The sequence below is a fragment of the Oryctolagus cuniculus genome, chromosome 18 (assembly GCF_964237555.1).
Source record: "Oryctolagus cuniculus chromosome 18, mOryCun1.1, whole genome shotgun sequence".
Lineage (NCBI taxonomy): Eukaryota > Metazoa > Chordata > Mammalia > Lagomorpha > Leporidae > Oryctolagus > Oryctolagus cuniculus.
The window spans coordinates 57,090,720-57,109,001 of NC_091449.1; the positions used below are offsets into that span (position 1 = coordinate 57,090,720).

Sequence of the window (18,282 nt, forward strand, 5' to 3'; positions counted from 1 at the left end):
TAGTCCCAGCTGCTCCTCTTCCAATCCAGCTCTCTACTGTGGCCTGGGAAAGCAGTGGAGGATGGCCTGAGTGTTTGGGCCCCTACACCCGTGTAGGAGATTGGGAAGAAGCACTTGGCTCCTGGTTTCGGATTGGCGCAGCTCCAGCCATTGCGGTCATTTGAGGAGTGAACTAACGGAAGGAAGACCTTTCTCTCTATCTCTCCCTCTCACTGTCTGTAACTTTATCTCTCAAATAAATAAAATCTTTAAAAAAAGATTTATTTATTTGAAAGTCAGAGTTATACACAGAAAGAGAAGCAGAAAGAGAGAGGTCTTCCATCCACTGGTTCACTTCCCAATTGGCGACAATGGCCAGAGCTGTGCCAATCCAAAGCCAGGAGCCAGGAGCTTCCTCCAAGTCTCCCACAGAGGTGCAGGGACCCAACGACTTGGGCCATCTTCTACTGCTTTCCTAGGCCACAGAGGAGAGCTAGACTGGAAGTGGAGCAGCTGGGACTCGAACTAGCACCCATATGGGATGCTGGCAACTGTATGCGGCAGCTTTCCCCACTCTGCCACAGCACCAGCCCCAACTATAGATATTTTCTAACAATATACCCAACAGAACTCTAGCAGGATCAGGAAGCAGACTACTGAAAATTATATTCCTATCCTCAACTGATCTGCATAGATAGCCATGTTGCTTCTCTAAATGGCCAATTCTGGTACATGTGACTTGGTCTCCCATGTAGGCGGGTGGCAAGGGTCCAAGCACTTGGGCCATCTTCCACTGCTTTCTCAGGCATATTAGCCAGGAGATGGATCAGAACTAGAATAGCCAGGACTCGAACTGGCACTCCGATATGGGACACAGAGGTTGCAAGCAGGGCTGAACCCACCGCACCACAATGCTGGTCCCATTTTTTTTTTTCAGTGTAACTTTAAAAAAACAAAACAAAACAAAACAAAACAAAAAAAAACCATTTATTTTGTTTATTTGAAAGGCAGAGTTACAGAGAGAGAGGGAGAATGAAAGAGAGAGAGAGATCTTGTATCTTCTGGTTCACTCTTCAAATAGCAACAATGGCCAGGGCTGGGCAGGCTGAAGCCAGGAGCTGCAGCTGGGTCTCCCAAGGACTTGTGCCATCTCCACTGCTTTCCCAGGTCCACTAGTAGGGAGCTGGATTGGAAGTGGAGCGGCTGGGACTCGGCCGGCACCCATATGGGATGTTGGCATTGCAGGTGATGGCTTCACCTGCTACCTCACAGCGCTGGCACCTCAATGTCACTTTATAATACTCTAATTTCAGAGGGGGTTCTGCATTGGTACATACGCCTCAATGTCACTTTATAATACTCTAATTTCAGAGGGGGTTCTGCATTGGTACATACGCCTAAGTTAATTTCTTGGTCTAGTATTTATGTAGCTTTAAACAAACAGCTACTCCTCATTGCTCATCACTCTGTGTTCAGATGGAGCCTGAAATATCTTCCCCAGCCTAGAGCAGTGAGCGCCCTCCACTGCCATCCTGGGATCTCCTGGAACAGCACTTCACTCACTCAGGGGCACAGCTTCTGTCTGAAACATTCTCCCGATGGCTGTAGACTGCGAAATCCACTCCAGAGTTCTGAGAACTCGGTTCTTGTGTCACTTTCCAGGCTTTCAGTGGCCATTGTTGAGCAGTGGGGGCCCAGTATTCCCTATTCAATTTTTAGCCTATTCTTCATTTTTTACTTTTAAAATTTTTTATTTATTTGAAAGCAGAGAGAATGATTTTTCATCTGCCATTTCACTCTCCAAATGGCCATAACTGGCAGGTCTGGGCCAGGCTGCAGCCAGGATCCAGGAACTCGATCCTGGTCTCCCACGCAGGTGGTAGCTATACAAGTACTTAAGCCATCATCATCCACTGCCTTCCAGGGTGTACATTAGAAGGGAGCTGAGGGGCTGGTGCTGTGGCATAGTGGGTAAAGCCACCTCCTGCAGTGCTGGCATCCCATATGGGTGCCGGTTCGAGTCCCAGCTGCTCCACTTCTGACCCAGCTCTCTGCTATGGCCTGGGAAAGCAGTGGAAGATGGCCCAAGTGCTTGGGCCCCTGTACCCACATGGGAGACCCAGAAGAAGCTCCTGGCTTCGAATCTGCCCAGCTCCGGTTGTTGCAGCCAATTGGGGAGTGAACCAGCAGATGGAAGACCTCTCTCGCTCTCTCTCTGCCTCTCCTCTCTCGGTAACTCTTTCAAATAAATAAATAAATCTTTAAAAAAAAAAATAAGGGTGCGGAACTAGAGGCAGATCTGGGGCTCAAACTTAGGTACTCTGATATGGGATGTGAGTATTCCAACAGTGTCTTAACACATACCCCAAATGCCTACTCCTATCCTCCATTTTAAAGTAAGATGGAGGATAGGCTACTTTTCTATGCAACTGGCACTAATGCATTTTTTGGCTTCTTTCCCTGAACTAGGCATATCATTCCAGAAACTACTCACAACACGCAGGTAACTACTGGGAGGTGGGGTGAGACTGCCTCTTTCTTTCCACTTTCCTGTATGGAGAGGTCAGAATGGAATGGAGTAAATGTCTAGCTAAGATCAAACTGAGAAAATAACTCCACTTCCACCTGTCTGGTAGTGCTGTTCTAGGACTCCACACTATTTATGCAGACCAGTCTTTATACACAGTTGTATGCACCGATACTCTCCTTACTCAGAAGGACTTGCTGTGGCTTGTTAAAGTAAGAAAAAGACAATATAAAGTGGATTACCAATAACCTAAAAAAAATAAAAAGGAAAATATGTCAAGGAAAGCAGGAGGAACCAGCGGTAAGCTTAGTACAAAAATGGCTATCAAAAAGTCTTGGTTAGAAACAGACCATACCTTTGGTTCTAAGTTTTCTAAGAGGCAACAGAAAAGAGGGGAAGTAATTGAATCCAAAATATGGTAACCATAACCTAATAACAAACTGGCTTCTAGAACTTCTTCTAGGGAGAATACTGAAGAACACAGCAAATTGTATCTGTGAATGCAGCACAGACCTGGACTCCACAGTGTTTGACTTCTACATAAAAGCGTCATCAGCACAGTTACTAAAAAGCAGACAGGAAGCTGTGTCACCTACCTGTCCGGTCTCTGTCTTCTCACTACACCATTTTCCCAGATCAATCAGGCACTTATCTTGCAGGGCAGGGTCCAGTTTAACATCCATGGCCCGCTGGTGTAGGATCCTCTGGACTTCAGCTCGGCACTCCCGAGAGAGCTGCATGAGACAGAGTGAGTAAACGACTTTAATGGAACAGATCAAACGTGAGAGTACTTTGAAAGTTCATGGAAAATGAAATTAAAAGATAAATTTATGTTGGTGCAAATAATTTGAAATCTAGGGGCCAGTGTTGAGGCGTGGCAGGTTAAGCTTCTACGTGCAATGCCAGCATCCCAAATGGGTGCCACTTGAAGTCCCCGCCTGCTCCACTTTCAATCTAGCTCCCTGCTAATATACCTGGGAAATGCAGAGAAGATGGTCCGAGTCCTTCTGCCCCTGCCACCCACATGGGAGACTTGGATAAAGCCCCTGGCTCCTGGTTTCAGCTTGGCTCAGCCATTGCCATTGTGGCTATTTGTGAAATGAACCAGCAGATAGAAGACCTCTCTATTTCTAGCTATCGCTCTCTGCAACTCACCTTTCAAATAAAAAAAAAAAAAATCTTAAAAAAAAAGGAAATCTATAGTTTTTCAATAAGATGCATTTCCCATGAATGCTTTCTTTTTTAAAATTTATTTATTTATTAATTATTTGACAGGTAGAGTTACAGACAGTGAGAGAGAGAGAGAGAGAGAGAGAGAGAGAGAGAGAGAAAGTCTTCCTTCCGCTGGTTCACTCCCCAAATGGCCGCTATGGCTGGTGCTGCACCGATCTGAAGCCAGGAGCCAGGTGCTTTCTCCTGGTCTCCCATGCGGGTGCAGGGGCCCAATCACTTGGGCCGTCGTCCACTGCCCTCCCGGGCCACAGCAGAGAGCTGGACTGGAAGAGGAACAACTGGGACTAGAACCAGCACCCATATGGGATGCTGGCGCTGTAGGTGGAGGATTAACCAAGTGAGCCACAGCACCGGCCCCTATATTTATTTAATTGCTGTTTTCCTCAATTTTTTTTAAAGATTTATATATTTATTTGAGAGGTAGAGTTACAGACAGTGAAAAGGAGAGACAGAGAGAAAGGTTTTCTATCCACTAGTTCACTCTCCAAATGGCTGCCAACGGCTGGAGCTGAGCCGATTCAAAGCCAGGAGCCAGGAGCTTCTCCCAGGTCTCCTGCATGGGTACAGGACCCCAAGCACCTGGGCCATCTTCTACTGCTTTCCCAGGCCACAGCAGAGAGCTGGATTGGAAGTGGAGTAACCAGAACTAGAACCGGCACCTATATGGAATGCCAGTGCTGCAGGAGGAGGATTAACCTACTGTGTCACAGTGCTGGCCCCCTTCTACAAGTTTTTAAAAAAATATTCATTTATTTATTTGAAAGGAAGAGTTAGAGAGAGAGAGAGGGAGAGATAGACAGAGATCTTCCATCCACTGCCCCGCTCCTGAAATGGCAACAATGGCCTGAGGTGTGCTCGTCTGAAGAGCAGGAGCCAAGAGCCAGGAGCCAGGTAACAGCTGGTAGCTTCCTCCAGGTCTCTCACGTAGGTACAGGGGCCCAAGCACCTGGGCCATCCTCTGCACCCCTCTCAGGTCCATCAGCAGGGAGCTTGATCGGAAATGGAGCAGCTGGGACTTGAACTGGTGCCCACATGGGATGCTGGTGCCATAAGCGGCACCTTTATCCACTATACCACAGTGCTGGCCCCTCTCGAATGTTATAAACAGCACCTGGATATGTGGATTTCAAACTTTTCTGAACCATAATTAACTTACCTTTTAATTCCAGTTTCCATGAATTTTCTTTTTATAAGATTTATTTATTTATTTGAAGGCAAAGTTACAGAGAGGCAGGGGCAGAGAGAGACAGAGAGGTTTTCCATCTATTGGTTTACTCCCCAAATGGCCACAATGGCCAGATCCAAAGCCAGGAGCCAGGAGCTTCATCCGGGTCTCCTACGGGGACACAGGGTTCCAAGGACTTGGACCATCTTCTACTGCTTTCTCAGGCCACAGCAGAGAGCTGGATCGGAAGTGGAGCAGGAGCTGGTGCTGTGGCGTAGTGGGTGGGGCCGCCGCCTGCAGTGCTGGAATCACGTATGGTTCAAGTCTCGGCTGTTCCACTTCTGATCCAGTTCTCTGCTGTGGCCTGGGAAAGCAGTAGAGGATGGCCCAAGTCCTTGGGCCACTACACCTGCATGGGAGAACTGGGGGAAGCTCCTGGCTTCAGACTGGCACAGCTCCAACTGTTGCAGTCATCTGGGGAGTGAACTAGCAGATGGAAGATTTCTCTCTCTCTGAGTCTGCCTCTCTGTGGCTCTGCCTTTTAAATAAATAAATTAAAAAAAAAAAAAAAAAAAAAAAAGTGGAGCAGCCAGGACTCAAACTGGTGCCCACGTGAGATGCCGGCACAGCAGGCAGTGGCTTTACTCACTACACCACAGCGCTGGCCCCTCCATGAATTTTCTGATATGCTCCTATCCACGAAGACACTAGATCAAATCTGTTATCAGGGAGTGTTTCCCATACTTCATAGCTCTAATTTCTTCCAGATAAAGAATTAAGTGTTCTAGGAGGTTTGTCACGGTCCCTGTCTCCAGGAGTGCAATTATACACATCGCATTTTTTAATATACTACTCACAGAACTACATCCTATTCTGAGAGGATCCTGAAAAAATGAATTGGATTCAGTGAGATTAGAAAGTTTTCTGGGGGGCTAGTGCCATGGCTCTTTTGGTTAATCTTCTGCCTGCGCCGCTGGCATCTCATGGGCGCCGGGTTCTAGTCCCGGTTGCTCCTCTTCCAGTCCAGCTCTCTGCTGTGGCCCGGGAGGGCAGCGGAGGATGGCCCAAGTGCTTGGGCCCCTGCACACACGTGGGAGACCAGGAAGAAGCACCTGGCTCCTGGCTTCGGATTGGCGCAGCACCGGCCGTAGCAGCCATTTGGGGAGTGAACCAACGGAAGGAAGACCTTTCTCTCTGTCTTTCTCTCTCACTGTCTATAACTCTGTCAAATAAATTTAAAAAAAGAAAAAGAAAAAAAGAAAGTTTTTCGCTTGTTTAGCAAAATTACTTTGTTATTCTATGAACGTGGAGTGGAATGCCAGATCCAGTTCTGGAGAGAATACATACTTGGTTCAGGAGAACTGAGGCACCCACAGGAGCAGGACCAGACTCTTCCAGATGAGTCAGGCAGAATTAGCAGAACGCTGTCATTGGGGGCTCGCGCTATGGGGTAATGGGCTAAGCCTTTGCCTGCTGTGCTAGAATCCCATATGGGTGCTAGTTCAAGTCCTGCTTGCCCTTCTTCTGATCCAGCTCTCTCCTATGGCCTGGGAAAAGCAGTTACAGATGGCCCGAGTGCTTGGGCTCCTGCAGCTGCGTGGGAGACCCGGAAGAAGCTCCTGGCTTTGGATCAGCTCAGCTCCAGCTGAGCTGGGGAGTAAAGCAACAGGTGGAAGAAGACCTTTCTCTCTGACTCCCTCTCACTGTCTGTAACTCTACCTCTCAAATAAATAAATAAAATCTTTTAAAAGAGAGAGCGAGCGAGCGAGCAAGCAAGCAAGCTGGCATTGACAGGTATAGCCGGTGTCTGTCATGAGAAGCCTACACACTGAGGACAGGAAAGAAAGAGACTGGGCACAGGGGTTCCTTTTGGAGTCATGGAAAGTTCTGAAACTAGACAGAGGTTGCAGTCACACAACGTTGTGTGAATATAATGAAAACCACTGACATTCTTTAAAACAGTAAATCTTATGTTATGTGCAATTCTGCTCCATTTAGAAAAACAGCTTATGCACCACATTCCAATCCTTTCATCAATTCTAAGAGGAGAAAATTTTCATTCTAGTGCCTAGCAGGATGCTGGAATTTGGGAGGCCCTGTGGTTAATAAGAGGGTCATTATACAAAGAAAAAAGTAACGACAAATTCCCAGGCTTTCGTACACAGCCCTATGAAAACTGGGTCAGGTGTGCAGCTACTGAAACATGATACTGCTTCCTACTGAGTGGCCGCAGTAAGTCCCAGACAAAATGGTTCTGCGTGAAGCTCAGAAGAGGTTTTTACACACGTGCATGCAAAGTAATACCATCGCCAGTTTATGTAACAAAGCAGGAAGGAGCCACAATTCAGTATCTCAAAGCACCAGCATGTCAGCACAGCACCAGGGCCAAGCACACTGGACTATTCTGTGAAAGGCAGCAGTCGGGGCGGACAGGTAAAGAGACTGCGTGTGGATGGAGGCTTCTGCAGAGTTGTCAGGGAAGTCTCATCAATACCGCATTATGAGCTAACTGCCAAGAGCAGAAGCGTACAGAACCATTTGTATCCTGGCTAAAAGCTTCTAATGGATCTTTGAAGCTAAATAAAGTTAGGGCAGCAGAATTTAATTGCCCATTTGTGATTCAGATTTCGGTAATTTAAAGAAAAAAACCTGGAAGTCTTCCCCCAATCACTTTGCTAAAAACATCAAGTCAGAAGCTGGTGGAGCAAGTGCAGGCACACTCACTGAATGAAGAGGCTTCTGACAGTACAGCAACCCCTCCCCACTGAATACACTAAGTAGTCTTCCTCGGATGAGAGAAATCAGAAGATACAGCAAACTATTAAAAAACACATGTGATGGTAAGAAGAAATGAAGCCAATATGGACCACATACCCTCCTTCCCTGCTCCTCGGTGCGGTAGGCATGTCTATACAAACAGGAGAACACGGCTCCCGGAGGCATGAGTTCACTGGTTTCATTCCAGCCGTGCGTGTGGCAAAGACGTGAAGCATCTCCTTGGCACTTGCGGTAGAGGACAGGGTCCAGCCTGTAAGGTGAGAGTCCAGGGGTAACACTGTTTACTGTACTTCCCCTTCTTATAGATGCTCCGGGTTTGCACCAGTACTTGCTCGTGTACTCACTGATAATCACCTCCAGAGAAGCCCAGAGAGAAGACTTCAAAAGTTTTACCTCAAAGATGCTACCTTGGCTATGTGAGGTACTAACACTGTCACAGACTCAGCACACACATGCCCTGCTGAACATAAAAAACCAGGGGTATAGCCACCATCAGGAAACTCACAACTTTTTATGAAGTACTTTTTCTAAGAACAAATGAGGTTCAACCTTACTTGAAATTCAGTGAGATTAGAAAATGGTAAGATAAACAGCCTCTGACCCAACTTCCTCATAAAAGCATTCTTCCCAGTTGATCTGTAGTTCACCAGAATATGCTCACTACTTTACAGAACCTGACATTTAACTTACAATCTAGGGGCAGTGGGTTAGGCAATGAGCCTGCTTCTCCCTGAAATGAGACCCGTGGATGTTTAATTCTGTCCACAATGTATTGTCAACTTCAAGGGAGGGTTATTTACTGGGAGGAGGGGCTCCTGGTCACCGAGTGGTTTTCAACACTACAAAGCACTTTTTTGTTGAGGAGGGAAGGTATTAAAGAGAAGAAGAAAAACATGATTTTGATCAATGTGGTACACTCAGTAAACTCCGATGGCCCGAGCAAGCACAGGGAAAATGCTGCCGGGCTTTCTTTAGTCCTTTTCAAGCTAAGCTGAAATCCCAGAAACAAAAAAATCATTAATTTTCAAGTGAACTCTTTTTTTTTTGACAGGCAGAGGACAGTGAGAGAGAGAGAGAAAGGTCTTCCTTTGCCGTTGGTTCACCTTCCAATGGCCTCCGCGCTGCGGCCAGCGCACCGCGCTGCCGATGGCAGGAGCCAGGTGCTTCTCCTGGTCTCCCATGCGGGTGCAGGGCCCAAGCACTTGGGCCATCCTCCACTGCACTCCCTGGACAAAGCGGAGAGCTGGCCTGGAAGAGGGGCAACCGGGACAGAATCCGGCGCCCCGACTGGGACTAGAACCCGGTGTGCTAGCGCCGCAGGGCGGAGGATTAGCCTAGTGAGCCGCGGCGCCGGCCTCAAGTGAGCTCTTTCCACATGTGGGTAAAACATGTGCAGCTGGCGCCGCGGCTCACTAGGCTAATCCTCCGCCTAGCGGCGCCAGCACACTGGGTTCTAGTCCCGGTTGGGGCGCCGGATTCTGTCCCGGTTGCCCCTCTTCCAGTTCAGCTCTCTGCTGTGGCCAGGGAGTGCAGTGGAGGATGGCCCAGGTGCTTGGGCCCTGCACCCCATGGAAGACCAGGAAAAGCACCTGGCTCCTGGCTCCTGGCTCCTGCCATCGGATCAGCGCGGTGCTCCGGCCGCAGCGCGCCGGCCGCGGCGGCCATTGGAGGGTGAACCAATGGCAAAGGAAGACCTTTCTCTCTGTCTCTCTCACTGTCCACTCTGCCTGTCAAAAAAAAGAAAAAAAAAGAAAAAAAAACATGTGCATCACCAGAGAAAGTTACAGACCACAGTCCTATGGCTCAGACAACAGAGGGCTGACCTCAGGGAGTAGGAGCAGCAGTCAGAGGTAACCGGCTGCCCTGGAGGTGAGGAGGGGCTGAGGCCAAAGAACTGGAAACAGTAAAAATGACCTTGCACTGATTTCATGCTGCATTCCCCCCCCCCCCCCCCCGCACCCCAGCCCCGCTTTTTTGCTAACAGGATGAAAAGGGAATTAGAGAATCAAACTGACACTTACTGATAAGAAGCTTATAACAAAAGCCAATTCCCATACTCTGTACAAATCAATAAAGATACAAATGCACTATTATCTTCTTAGTCATATCTGCAGATGCTTTTGCACCCCCCACCCCGTGTCAGAATTGTTGAGAGATCTTTGTGGTATCAGAACATTTTAACCCTGACTTCTAAGGTAGTGCAAAGACTGGTAGTGGGCTGACTCTGCTTTTAGAGACTGAGTTGAGCGCAATGAAGAATAGGTTTCAGGGCCGGCGCCGTGGTGCACTAGGTTAATCCTCCACCTGCAGCGCCGGCATCCCATATTGGGCGCCGGTTCTAGTCCCGGTTGCTTCTCTTCCACTCCAGCTCCCTGCTGTGGCCCGGGAGGGCAGTGGAGGATGGCCCAAGTCCTTGGGCCCTGCACCCACGTGGGAGACCAGGAAAAAGCACCTGGCTCCGGGCCGGCGCCGCAGCTCACTAGGCTAATCCTCCGCCTAGCGGCGCCGGCACACCGGGTTCTAGTCCTGGTCGGGGCGCCAGATTCTGTCCCGGTTGCCCCTCTTCCAGGCCAGCTCTCTGCTGTGGCCAGGGAGTGCAGTGGAGGATGGCCCAGGTGCTTGGGCCCTGCACCCCATGGGAGACCAGGAAAAGCACCTGGCTCCTGGCTCCTGCCATCGGATCAGCGCGGTGCGCCGGTCGCATCGCGCTGGCCGCGGCGGCCATTGGAGGGTGAACCAACGGCAAAGGAAGACCTTTCTCTCTGTCTCTCTCTCTCTCACTGTCCACTCTGCCTGTCAAAAAAAAAAAAAAAAAAAAAAAGCACCTGGCTCCTGGCTTCAGATCCGCACAGCTCTGCCCATTGTGGCCACTTGGGAGTGAACCAGCAGAGAGAAGACCTTTCTCTCTTTCTCTCTCTATCTGTAACTGCCTGTCAAATAAATAAAATAAAATATTAAAAAAAAAAAAAAACCAGAATAGGTGTCTTGTGGGGGGTGGGGTGGATAAAGGATGTTAGCTGCCTTAGAACTTAACGAAAGTAATTCGCTGCTGATTATTTCAAAATATACAGGTAACAGTGACAAAACAGGGGAACATGCTGAGGCAATATACTTGCTCTTTCTTTAAAATACTCACTTCCAATCTCGGGAGATGAAATACTGCAGCTCTAGGAGACGGTGTTCACAGTCTTCCACCATCTTCTCTGTGTACAAATGCTCCATTAGGCAAGAGAGGATCCTAGCCGCAAAAAGAGTGGAATTGCAAGAGCTAAGTATTCTGGATTTATTTTCCTGCGATCACTCAAGTTAACTGAACCTGACAGCGACACTGTCATCAACTTCAGAGCCACTTAGCACTTAGGACTCAGCATGCACAAGATCTGTGTGCAGTCACTTTATTTTTAACTGCTGATAAGGAAAATTTCCAACACACACATTAGCAGAGAGTCATATGATAGTCACCTTTCTTCTCTATAGCTTTATCAACCTATGGCCAAGTTGTGTGCGTGTGTGGGTGTGTTCCCTTGCTGATACTCTGATGCAAATTCCACACACCATACACTTCAGAATGTTCCTCTAAAATATGAGAATATAACACCATTGGTACACTATCAAGAAATTTTAAAAAAATCCCTAACATCACATAATATTTTGTTATTTGTCAAAAATTTCCCATTATCTGTCTTTTTACATATTCAATTAAATCAGGACCCAGAAAAAGTTCACACATTGTATTTCGATGAAAATATCTTCCATCTACTGTAATCTGTCCTTCTTCCCTCTGCTCTCCCCTCTTTTGGTTGCTATTGCTATCTTTATATTGATAAAAAAAATCTTAATTAGTCTTAAGAATTGTCTATCTTCTCCAACCACACAAAAAACATTAAGGACAGGAGCTGGTGTTGTGGCACCACGGGTTAAGCTGCTGCCTATGATGCCAGCAACCCATAACAGAGTGGGTTGGAAGCCCTGCCGCTCCATTTCCAATCTAGCTCCTTGATAATGCACCTAGCAAGGCAGCAGATGATGGCCCAAGTATTTCAGCCTCTACCACCCACGTGGGAGAACTGGATAGAGTTCTGAGCTCCTGGCTTCGGTCTGGCCCATCCCTGATCACTGGGTCCATTTGGGGAGTGAAGTATAGATTTCTGTCTCTCTTTTTGTTTGTCATTTTACCTTTCAAATTAAAAAAATAAAATCTTTTTAAAAAAATTAAGGAAAATGGTCATGGTTTTTCAGTTCTCCAGCCCAGCATGGGCAGCAGGAATTTCTGTACAGCACAATAATAAACACGGACTACATGCTATTTTTGCCTTTGGATACAGCCAGCTGCAGGCTAAAAAGATTTTTGCAGAATGGGAAACCTGTCCTTATTTGCAACTTGATTTTAAGAGCTGTTTTCATACCATATGAAATAAAAGTAATGCATGGGAATAGAATAGTTTCTTATAGCACTTATTCAGCCTTCCTAGTTCTTGGATGAAAGTCCAGTATTCATTTTTTCCATGACCATCTACAACAAGTATCAGATTTTGTTTCCTATTTCAGTTATAATTGACCATTTTCTAATGATTACTAAGCAGCTAGTGCAAACAATGAGTCAATATACAAACCAGATGAAAAGTACAGGGCACCAACCTATGTATCATTTTATCCTGAGTGTTTTTCTCATGTTTACTTGACTACTAAATGAAATTATTTAGTGACTTAACATATAGCACAGGTCCATACATGCTCAATCACTGTCAACAAGCATCATCACACTGCTGGGTTTAGGCGTCTCTTCGTCACAGACTTAAAGTTCTAACTCCAATACTAGTTTTGACAAAAGTTGGTATGTGTGTTTCTGGTTCAACAAAATTTCAGGGAAGATGTAAAGCACCCAAAAGTCATTGGAGGGAATGTTCTCTGCTGTCAATGAAACACAATATGAATTAATGCCAGAAATGAGAAAACCTACATTGGGTCTCCAGATCTTATATGTTTGCAGGCTGTCTGTATCACGGATTCACAGGCTTCATTCAAAGCTCGATCAATGCGGTAATCAGCACCAGGGTCAGTCTCCTGAATCAGTGTTTGAAGCTGTGTTAAAAAAAAAAAGTAAAATGAGAAGAAAGGAAGGAAGTCACTGAAGCCCCAGGGAAGAACAGTGTCCTCTCTTCACACAATCAGCTGCTGAGCCGGCGCCACGGCTCACTAGGCTAATCCTCCGCCTTGCGGCGCCGGCACACGGGGTTCTAGTCCCGGTCGGGGCGCCGGATTCTGTCCCGGTTGCCCCTCTTCCAGGCCAGCCCTCTGCTATGGCCTGGGAAGGCAGTGGAGGATGGCCCAAGTGCTTGGGTCCTGCACCCCATGGGAGACCAGGAGAAGCACCTGGCTCCCGCCTTCTGATCAGCGTGGTGCGCCGGCCACGGCGGCCATTGGAGGGTGAACAATGGCAAAGGAAGACCTTTCTCTCTGTCTGTCTCTGTCTCTCTCTCTCTCACTGTCCACTCTGCCTATCAAAAATAAATAAATAAAAAAAAAAATCAGCTGCTCAGCCTAAGCTATCAGTGTGCTCTGACAAGGTGCTGCAGATGTCACCAGGCAAACTGAAGAGCTCTCACCAGATACTTCCCAAGGCAGCTTATCTGCCTTGTTGCAATGTTTTCAGGTTAAATCACTGTGGGGGACTGCTTATCTACCTGTCCTGAACCATGCCAGGACATCTGTAAAACAAGAGGTTTTTATAATCACAACTGTGCAATTATCTGCCTACTTGTTAATCAGATTGCAAATCTGAGACTCAGGGTGAAGTCAGGAGTGAGTGGAGAAGAACTAAGACAATTCCAGAGATCTAATTTGGTCCAAAGGACATAAAATGTGAAATTTGATTCAATGACACTGGTGTTAAAAACCAACGTCACATAACTATTCAAGGAACAGCATGAGCCAAGTGATGAAAATTGGACATTACATGGCATAATGACAATTTTTTTTAAGTACAAGGAAAATAAGGGAATAGAAATACTGAAGAAAAAAAAGTCCTTAAGACAGACCCATGGAAATTTTGAATTCACACCTAGAATGCTTATAAAGACTTTTAGATGACCCCAATCAATGAACATGGACTACTGTTCTTAGGTGTCTTGTATTTTTTTTAAAGATTTATTTATTTATTTTAAAGTAATAGCTACAGAGAGACAGAGGCAGAGAGAGAGGAAGAGAGGTCTTCCATCCGCTGATTCACTCCCCAGATGGCCGAAATGGACAGAGCTGCACCAATCTGAAGCCAGGAGCCAGGAGCTTCCTCCAGATCTCCCATGCGGGTGCAGAGGCCCAAGAACTTGGGCCATCTACTATTTTCCAAGGCCATAGCAGAGAGCTGGATCAGAAGTGGAGCAGCCGGTCCTGAACTGGCACCCTTATGGGATGCCAGCACTGCAGGCAGCGGCTTTATCCACTACGTCACAGCACCGGCCCGTGTCTTGTATTTTAAGAGCCAGACGGCATGGGTTTTTGTGCTCTGATATGTTATATGTACGAGGACAAATACAAGGCCTTAAGTAAACAATCTGTGTAGATGTTAAAAAATAATAAAAACAAATTGTCCTGGGTCCTGAGATTACTGCATCCTGTGTCAGAGTGCTTGGTTGCAAGCCTAACTGCGCCATAAAGCAACTGGGAAACAGCAAATGATGGCTTTTGTATTTTGAGTTTCTGTCATCTATGCAGGAGACTTGAATGGAGTTCTTGGCTCCTGGATTCAGCCTGTCCTAGCCCTTGCTGTTGCATGCATTTGGGGAGTGAACCAGCAGATGGAAGGTCTCTGTCATTTTGCATTTAAAATAAATAAATAGGCCGGCACCACGGCTTACTTGGCTAATCCTCCGCCTGCGGTGCCCACACCCTGGGTTCTAGTCCCGGTTGGGGCGCCGGGTTCTGTCCCGGTTGCTACTCTTCCAGTCTAGCTCTCTGGCTTGGCCTGGGAGGGCAGTGGAGGATGGCCTAAGTGCTTGGGACCTGCACCTGCATGGGAGACCAGGAGGAAGCACCCAGCTCCTGGCTTCGGATCGGTGCAGTGTGCCGGCCGTAGCAGCCATTTTGGGGGGTGAGCCAACAGAAGGAAGATCTTTCTGTCTCTTTCTCTCACTGTCTAACTCTGCCTGTCAAAAAAAGAAAATAATAATAAATAAATAAATCTTAAGAAAAACAAAAAACAAATGTCCTTTACCTTATTAAAAACAGATGGTATTTATTTTAACTTGCAGAAATATTAATTATTAGAACCAAGAACATAAAGCTTATAATTTACCATTTTTTTCCTCATCTATTTTGACATAACCAACACATAAACCAAAGCTTGTTCATTCTAAGTAGACACAAAAATACCTGTCTTTCTTCAGTTGGAAATGAGAACATGGCCCTTATCATTTACTGTTGCTTGGTCCCTCCTATGTCATGTTATAAAGCAAAGGGACATGAGAACAGGTGACTCGCGTTTGGTTTTCCATCTTTGAGGAGGCAGCTGGGATACAGAGTAAAAAGCTCTACATCTGGGACCAGAAGATCCAAGTGTTATCGAGATTTCTGGCTTTGTCAGACATTAGCTTTGAGAACACGGATGAGCTGATAAAGCTCACAGTTTGAGTTTCCTCAACTGCAGAAGATGAGAAATAATAATATGCAAGGAAAGACCAGGTAAACTGCAAAGCATTTTACAGACATAAAAGATGATTATTTCTACAGATGGGGAGCAGATGGTGTTTTGGGGGGGGAATTTTCAATCCCAGAAAGCCTATCTGGAAAACTACCATCGTTTTTTCCAAGTTAAAGATTGTGGAGCCTCTTCTGCATCTGCAGTTATCCTCTACGGGCGTCTCCTGTGACCTGCACACATCTGACCTGTGATCCCACAGGGGAGAAGAGGAAGGCTTGGTGCTTGCACGGATTTATCAGAATGCAGATCAAAGGGGAAGAACAAACAATTGACTTCTGTTGTCTTAAAAGAAGGCCAATTATCAAGGTAAGAAAAATACAAAACATTTCTAACATTCTAGGATGGAAGTTATTTGCAGTAATTCTTGGTGGCAATTTGGAGAAGCTACAAAATGCTGTAGAGAGTTAGAAGATGGTCAAGTTATTAACAATTTTATGACATTTGCTGACAGAAAACCAAAATATTTACATATTTTCTACAGAAAGTTAGGAGCAACATGGGCATCTGTAAGTCTTTGCAAGAACCACAAGAGTCAAACCTTCATAACAGGCATACTTTGAGATTCACGGTGAATGTACTGATTGCAGTTACTAAAAGGAGAAAATGGGGGTAGGAGGGAGTGGTGTTAGGCATGTGGCCTAGTGGTCAAGACGCTGCTTGAGAGGCCCTGAATGCCACATTAGGATGCCTGTGTTTGAGTCTTGGTTCTGCTTCCGATTCCAGCTTCCTGCTACTGTGCACCCCGGGAGGCAACAGGTGATGGCTCAAATAGTTGGGTTCCTGGCACTCACACAGGAGACATGGAACGAATTTCTGGCTCCTGACTTCAGCTGGCTCAGCCCTCGCAACTGTAGGTGTTTGGGCAGTGAACCAGAAGATGGAGTCCTCTCTGTCTGCCTCTCAAATAAATAAAATTAAAACAAAACAGAAATAAAAATGAATGCCCTATCGAGCATAAGAGGCTAATGACTCAAGGGACTCTGTTGCCATCAATTCACTGACAAGAGCAGGAGAAATAAATACTAAAAAAAGTGAATTGCTTTATGAGTAAACATCTGTTCCAGCCCAACACACCTGGGAAAATCAGAGAAACACTGCAGAGATGTGATTATTCCAGAGCCTTGTAAGCAGCCATGTCTGGCGGGGAGAGCGTGGGCCCAGATTTGTTCAGCCATAGCTGAAGAGAACTTAATAATTCGTGATCGTGATAAATCTGGAGGAGTATGTGCTCATTAAGAGGGTCATTTTTCTTATGCTTTATGGTTCACTACTTGTTCAGAGATCACGAAGCAGAGAATTGGGAAAATGAATGGACAACCACGGACAGATACTGAAAACTGCTGTATTAAGGAAGAAAACTTTCAAGGCCAGAACTGTGGTGTAGTGGGCTAAAGCCTCTGCCTACGGTGCCGGCATCCCCTATGTACATGCAGCTGGGTCATGTCCACGCTGCTCCACTTCTGATCCAGCTCCCTGCTAATGCTCCTGGGAAAGCAGTGGAAGGTGGCCCAAGTGGGTGAGCCCCTGCACCCATGTGGGAGTCCCGGAAGAAGCTCCTGTCTCTGGATTGGTCCAGGTCAGGCCATTGTGGCCACTTGGGAAATGAACCAGCAGATGGAAGATCTCTCTGTCTCTCCCTCTCTTTGTCTTTCTCTCTATATAACTCTGCTTTTCAAATAAAGAAACCTTTTTAAAAAAAATTAAATTTTTTTTCCCTGCTTGCCTAACATTACTGTGGGCAAAACCATACATTTTACTATTTGAGATTACTCTCTAGGTTTTTGTTTCTGTTTTTAAAGATTTGTTTATTTATTTGAAAGGAGACAGAGACAGAGAGAGATCTTCCATCTGCCGGATCACTCCATAAATGGCCACAACAACTGGAGCTGGGCCAATCTGAAGCCAAATACTTGGGCCTCTGTACCCACATGTTTACCCATTGGGCCATTTCCTGCTGCTCTCCCAGGCACATTAGCAGGGAGCTAGATCAGAACTAGAACAGCCGGGACTCAAACTGCTGCCCATGTGGGATGCCAGCACTGCAGGCGGCTTTCACCTGCTGTGCCAAAGCGCCGGCCCCTACCCTCTGGGTTTGGGAAGCACTTTCTTTTTGGGGTACAAAGGTTGACTTCAAAGGTACTTAGCTGTTGAGTCACTTGTTCTTTTAATAAGCTAAATTCCAAAAAGCCCTAAAGTGAACTTGATGCCTTGAAATAAGTCAATCCAGCTTATTTTCTTTCTGTATACTTTACATGTAGTCTCAGCAGAAAGATAAGGATTGTTCCTGACCCCTGACTGCTCCCAACCTCTGCATGATGAATTATCGATGAAATGTCAACACCACACAGGCTGTCTTCAGATTCATTTAATCTGGGCGTCGGGGCAGACGCTGATGTGCAGGTTCCCCGGAACAGTCATCAACAAGAGGAGCCCCGTCTGGACAAGCTCAAACCACAGCAGAGTCCTGCAGCCTGTCTTCCAGAAGCTGGGTGCTCCAGGGAAGGGGGAGCGAGGGTCTGTTCTTCCCACCTCTGTGTGGGACACGTATGTGTGTGTGTGTCCGTGTGCACACATCAGAGCTGCTCTCTACTCTGGGTGGGTCAGGATGAGTCAGAAACTAACAGGAAATTTTATTCCACAGCAAAATTCTATGGAAATTTAGTGTTTCAGATTGTAAAATCCTGTTTTAGAATATAAAATTCTGATTTCACATGATTAGCAGGAAAATGAAGTTCAACAAACTTTTTTTTTAAAGAGATTTTTTATTTATTTGAAAGGCAGAGTTACAGGGAGAGGAGAGGGGGAGAAGGGATGGGAGGGAGGAAGAAAGAGAGATTGATTCTCCATCCTCTGGCTCACTTCCCAGATGGCTACAACAGCTGAGGCTATGCCGGGCTGAAG

General features: G+C 46.4%; 1 protein-coding gene across 1 annotated transcript in view; it reads right to left on the minus strand.

Moving 5' to 3' along the window:
- The window catches only part of GLG1 (golgi glycoprotein 1), a 127,746-nt gene that overhangs the window by 27,730 nt on the left and 81,734 nt on the right, over window positions 1-18,282 (minus strand). The window contains exons 9-12 of the mRNA XM_002711721.5: window positions 12,643-12,764; window positions 10,819-10,920; window positions 7,779-7,932; window positions 3,103-3,240 (exon numbers count right to left, since the gene is read on the minus strand). Coding sequence (XP_002711767.2) covers window positions 3,103-3,240; window positions 7,779-7,932; window positions 10,819-10,920; window positions 12,643-12,764 — 516 coding nt within the window. The remainder of the gene's footprint in view (window positions 1-3,102; window positions 3,241-7,778; window positions 7,933-10,818; window positions 10,921-12,642; window positions 12,765-18,282) is intronic.